The sequence below is a fragment of the Olea europaea genome, unplaced genomic scaffold (genome assembly GCF_002742605.1).
Source record: "Olea europaea var. sylvestris unplaced genomic scaffold, O_europaea_v1 scaffold2586, whole genome shotgun sequence".
In the NCBI taxonomy this organism is placed as follows: Eukaryota; Viridiplantae; Streptophyta; class Magnoliopsida; order Lamiales; family Oleaceae; genus Olea; species Olea europaea.
The window spans coordinates 52,154-57,551 of NW_019244165.1; the positions used below are offsets into that span (position 1 = coordinate 52,154).

At 33.0% G+C, this 5,398-nt stretch overlaps 1 protein-coding gene across 1 annotated transcript; it reads right to left on the reverse strand.

Moving 5' to 3' along the window:
• Positions 1–6: 6 nt before the first annotated feature.
• LOC111382927 (26S proteasome non-ATPase regulatory subunit 13 homolog B-like) lies at positions 7–4,739 on the reverse strand. The gene is made up of 2 exons (XM_023006968.1): positions 4,456–4,739; positions 7–898 (listed from the first exon to the last, which is right to left on the reverse strand). The coding sequence occupies exons 1-2, from the start codon at positions 4,603–4,605 to the stop codon at positions 443–445; spliced, it is 606 nt and encodes a 201-aa protein (XP_022862736.1). The 5' UTR covers positions 4,606–4,739; the 3' UTR covers positions 7–442.
• Between the last annotated feature and the right edge of the window lie 659 nt (positions 4,740–5,398).

Sequence of the window (5,398 nt, forward strand, 5' to 3'; positions counted from 1 at the left end):
TTTCTATTGCTACACTATTTTCTACTTCATTTGGGCTACCTGTAACTGTTTGTGTACTCGACACACTTTCTTCCAAAGGTAACCTTCAGAGTTTTTTTGCTTTTTCTCTCCACGGAAACGTTTCAAGATCTAATCATCTGACAAGAATTTCTTACCTACTTTAAGACAGAAACTCGAAAACACAATGTCCGTTTTAGCATAAGATGTCATACAGACTTAAGTGAGGGTATCCACTACTAATTGTCACGACAGAATAATTACCAGGTAGAAATAAAAAAATATATACCTCTAATACGGGTGGTCATTATCACAATTTTATATAACATCATGCTTTAGCTTTCCATGAAAGATGGCACAATGCAACCACCACCTTGGGAGACAATAATTCCTATCCAGGGCTGATCACAAATTTATTTCCTAAATAATGAAAAAGCAAGATATATTACCCTACCAGCTTAAATGATTCTGATAGCGACTGTACTGAGGTGTAAGCTAGATAGAGGAGAGCATTTTTGTAGAAATCTGCAAATTCTTGACGAGATTTATGGTATTGAGAGGAAATCCAATAATAGCAAGCATACACAGATGGATCGATGTCAGTCATGCTGTCAAGTATACTCTTTCCATCTTCTAAAAGATTTTGGCACTCTTTTTTATCTTCTTGCTCAAGCTTATATACAGCAATCTGCATCTTGATATAAAGAATCGGTTCCTCAATGCGCATCTCCTTTGTATTGCGTAGCTTTTCAATTATTCCTTGAAGATAATTAATAGCAGCATCTTTCTCTGTGTACTGCCGAGATACTACGACCGCAAAATGTGCAAGCTTCAGAAGATTGATCTTTGTCTCAAAATCAGTTATGAAATTATTGTACAATTGTATGAGAGCATCGCCAGCCTGGAATTAATGTAATGAAAGAAATAAAGGCGTTAGATGCTATAAACATGGTCAAGTGTCACGAAACTTGCAAACATAGCTAGTGGAGAGGAAAGTGATTATAAAAATACTTAAATCTCTAATTATAAGGTAAAATTTATCCCATCCCAGAGATGGGACCACCAGCTCCTCGGTAGAATATACAGAAAGACTCAACTTCTACATCAAATTTAAATTAGCTAGTGCATGCAAACTGATTACCTGAAGACTTCTAAATCTACTCTAAATATTGGTAGAAATAAAGAAAGTAAGTCCTGAAAGGAAGATTCCGCTGATGCCGTAAATAAACATAAGAAAATTGGAAATTGGTATCTATAACTTACAGCCCAGATGCTAGATTTGTCTATGCACATTATCCAATGTACTCATAAGACTGACTCAAGAAAATCAAATTGGGCTCCATTTTATTTAAAATGCATTTTTCTCTTTTTTCTTTTCAACCACATTCACCAATAAAATAATTTTACACAAATCCAAAATTTTTCCTTCTTTTTTAACCACACAATCTTCAAAAAATCACCATTCCAAAATACATTTTCCCCTAAATTAGCATAATTTTCTATCAAATTCGCATATTCCAAATTTTCAGTAACTTTTGACCCATGCAAGCATGACAAGTGCTGAAACCTGAAAGTATCAGCATGTCTATGCACCTGAATACGCCTAAGCATTATCTTCTTATAAAGCTCAAAAGTACTCGTTATGGGCTATCTCATAACCTTAAGCATGGTAAATTAAGACCATCCACTACCTAGAGTGACAACTTGTTCTACAAACAAGTTGAAGTATACATATCTTAAAAATCTTTTAACCCATCTTCAACAACAACCGAAAAATAAAATAAAATAAAATCTAGGTCTTATTTTCAATAAATTTGAGGTCATCTACATGATCCCTTTTCTCCCTTCATTCGATTCATTGCTATATGTAATGAAAGATCCAAAACAACTAGATTCTAGTAACTACAACTATCCATGTTAGTTTCCCATCACTATTATGAACAAGAGCCTTTTAAAGATGATGGGAACAAGCTTAAAGCCTAAAAAGAGGAGATTAAAAGAATAAGGGGATAATAGTGGAAATCAAAGTAGATACTAAAGATTTAGAACATTAGACTTAAATCTCAGCATACCAGAATTATCAGGACTGAGAAAGAGATTCTCGAATTGATATTTTTGTTGGCACAATGTGGCAAAAATTGTAGGCTACTAACTTTCAACTCGAAAACATGTTATAGTTTATAACTAGGATTGTACAAGTCAATAGAAAATCCAAACCTAAAGTCACTCTGAAAGCTTTAATGAGTAGGAACACTCCTGATTCAAGTTGGAAACCTAAAAGAAAAAAAAAATAATCCAAAGAGAACTTTCGTAGCCTAACATAATGCAGCAACAAGAGACAACCCACCCATACAACCAGCAGGGAAGATAGCATTACTGGCAAAGACTGTCGGGCGAAAAAGCCGCAGCGTGAAGCCTGGTAGGCTTGTGCCAGGGGAGCATAGCATAGCATAGGCTATCAATTCCGAAAAGAAAAAAGAATTCATTTATTTCTAGATCTTCTTTTCTAGAATTTAACAACACTAGTCCAAGAAAGGCTGCGAAAAAAGTCAACTCCTGCTCCTTCATTAGGTCCACCCAATACATGTGCCTAAACACCTAAGTCATCATGATAATTTATCTTCAATCCGTTGCACCTCCACTTGTTGGCAGATATTCTCATTCTTATCCGTTAATGACCACATAACCATCTTAAAATTCAAATTTCTGCTTTATTCATCTTATTGACATTGTTTTCACATGCCCATAAAATTTTTGCATGATAAACTTTTAGGTAACTTCAAAACAATTTGATAAAGAACACAAAGCTTTTGAATTATTTACATCATGCTAAAAATAATTAATCGTACTGTTCTCAACTATTTTATCAATTTCATTTCTATAAAAGAAATTTGTTGTGTTCCTCCCCAATAATAATAAGTATCCAAATCTTAAATGCAAGTAAACATGGTTAACAGTTCTTCAAATGTATGAACACCCTAATATATACTAAAATCTCTCCGATTTCTTTTAAACCTCATCAGCATAATTTCATATAAAACATGAGTATACCACATATGTAGCACCTTAATAACTGGATCGGCATTTTACCTTGTAAAACAAATATTCAATGTAAAAAAGTCTTTGGAAGAAAACCAATAACATACCCCAGAAATTACCTATTAATTATTAAAGTAGTCTGGCCATAGAATTCAACCATCAACACTCAAACCATGCCTCCTTGTACACAATCAAATAACTTTCAATTTAAATGTTAAATATTAAATGTTGTAAGCCAACTGTCTACTCCATCGTTGGCATCAGTTAGATAACAAAACTCTTCTTTAGACAAGTTCATTGATAAACAGAAGAGAAACTAGTAAAACTGACATTTATCACATCAGCAGACAAATAATATTGATCACTGAATTTCCTATATTAGCAAATTGCATAGAATTCTTGATGCGAGCTGATGACACCATGACATCGCTTCATCGTGCTTATGCACAATGATCAAATCCCATCTTATCTTCCAAATTTTCCAAAATTGTTCTCAATCTGTTAACCATTAACCATAGACCAAACAACATTTATCTATATCATACAAGGAAATTTTGCATCATAAATATTTAAGCCCTAAACAACTAATGAACATTAAAAGTGCTCAATACTGCCTTAGTTGGCTATCAATCAAATGATTCATAGTAGAAAATCAGCTAAAGTCTCGTACCTTTAATAACTGTCTCATTAACTAGGTTTTAATCTCAACTGGCCGACATTTAAATGCTCATGTTAGGAACATAAATTCCTATATATGCGACTTTAAATTTTTGTCTCTGTTAAGATTTAAAAGGCACTAATATAAACACAAAATACTCGTAAAATGGAGTCACAGTGTGATAAGTAAAACACAAGATGCTCTCAAGTCACAAGCCACTGCAAGATGAAAATCAGATAGTTATACATTTCTTTTCTCATACGGCTTCTGGATTTCAAATATTATCACGGTATGGTCATGGTGGGCTCATAAAGGTTAAAGTCCTAGAAAGAAAAGTCCCATTCTTTATAATTCATCCTTTGATTTGTATCTCTAAAAATATACGGTTTATCTTGATTATACGTTCCAGGTTTCAATGGAAACTTTCATTTCTCTCAGCTAAACTAAAATTTGCCCATCTCTTTAAACATAAAGAACCATTAAACACTGCCTAGAATCTGCCTTTCCTAAATTCTACAAACCCAAATAATAATAATAATAATAATAATAATAATAATAATAAAGGATAAACCCTAATTCCTAAAACCTAAAATCCACTTCCTACCCAACCAAAAAAACTAAAACCCCAAGTGTCCAAGTTCCCTAGACCTCGAAAATATCCCAAACTGACTAAATAAAATATAGATTTTTTTTTAATTGTGAATAAAAACTTATAATTCATGTTTACATATATGGTTTTGCATTTGTTTGGGGGTTGGCACCTGAAAGACAGGAAGGGCAACGAACTGTTCAAGCTTGAGCGTGAGCTGGTGCCAGAGCTTCCGCTGGTACAGATCTGCAAGCGTGTTGTACCACTCCGAAAGCTCCGGATGCGCATTACGAAGGGACTCTAGGTACTCAAAAGCCGCCATTTTTCCTGTTCCTTCCACTACTGCGTATGAATCTGATTTTGTATAGACAGAGAGATATACGTATAGTGTGTAAATATTGTGCGTATCTACAAAAAAGAGGAGAGAAGGGGCGGACGGAGATTTAAACGTAGATGAATTCTCTTATCTTTTTACCAAAGAAAGGAATAAAATGCGTTGACCGCGGGTAAAATTTTGGGTAGGAACCATTTGATTTTTCAAGCCAAAAAATTAATTTTTTAATTATTATTTAACTTAATTAACCATCATTTTTTACATCTCCACTCACAAATGAGATTCACATTTCAGGAGTTAAATTAATATTTTGACCATTATTTAACATAATTAATCATCATTTTTAACATCTTCACTCACAAATGGGTCCGTTAACTTGAAAGGTGGATTTCACCTGTAAGTGAAGATGTCAAAAATGATGGCTAATTATGTTAAGCAAAGATCAAAATATTATTTTTTGGCTTGAAATATCATAATCAAACGGGGACTAGGCTGCTTATACAAAAATATTTTGACAAATCTTTTGATAGATATTGTTGAGATAATATAAATTTGACCCTTAATTTGAAGAGTAATGTTATTTAGTTTTATTGGAATTACAACACAGATTAGATGACGCTAATGTGATATCAATTGATAAATAAAATTAAATAATTTATTTAATTTTACTTTTCATTTAACCTCTGTTTGGAGGACATTTTTTGGGCAGAAAAATTAATTTTCCTATCTTTAGTACCCCAAAGTAGCATTTTTTTTCTTTTTTTTTTTTTTTTTTTTTTCT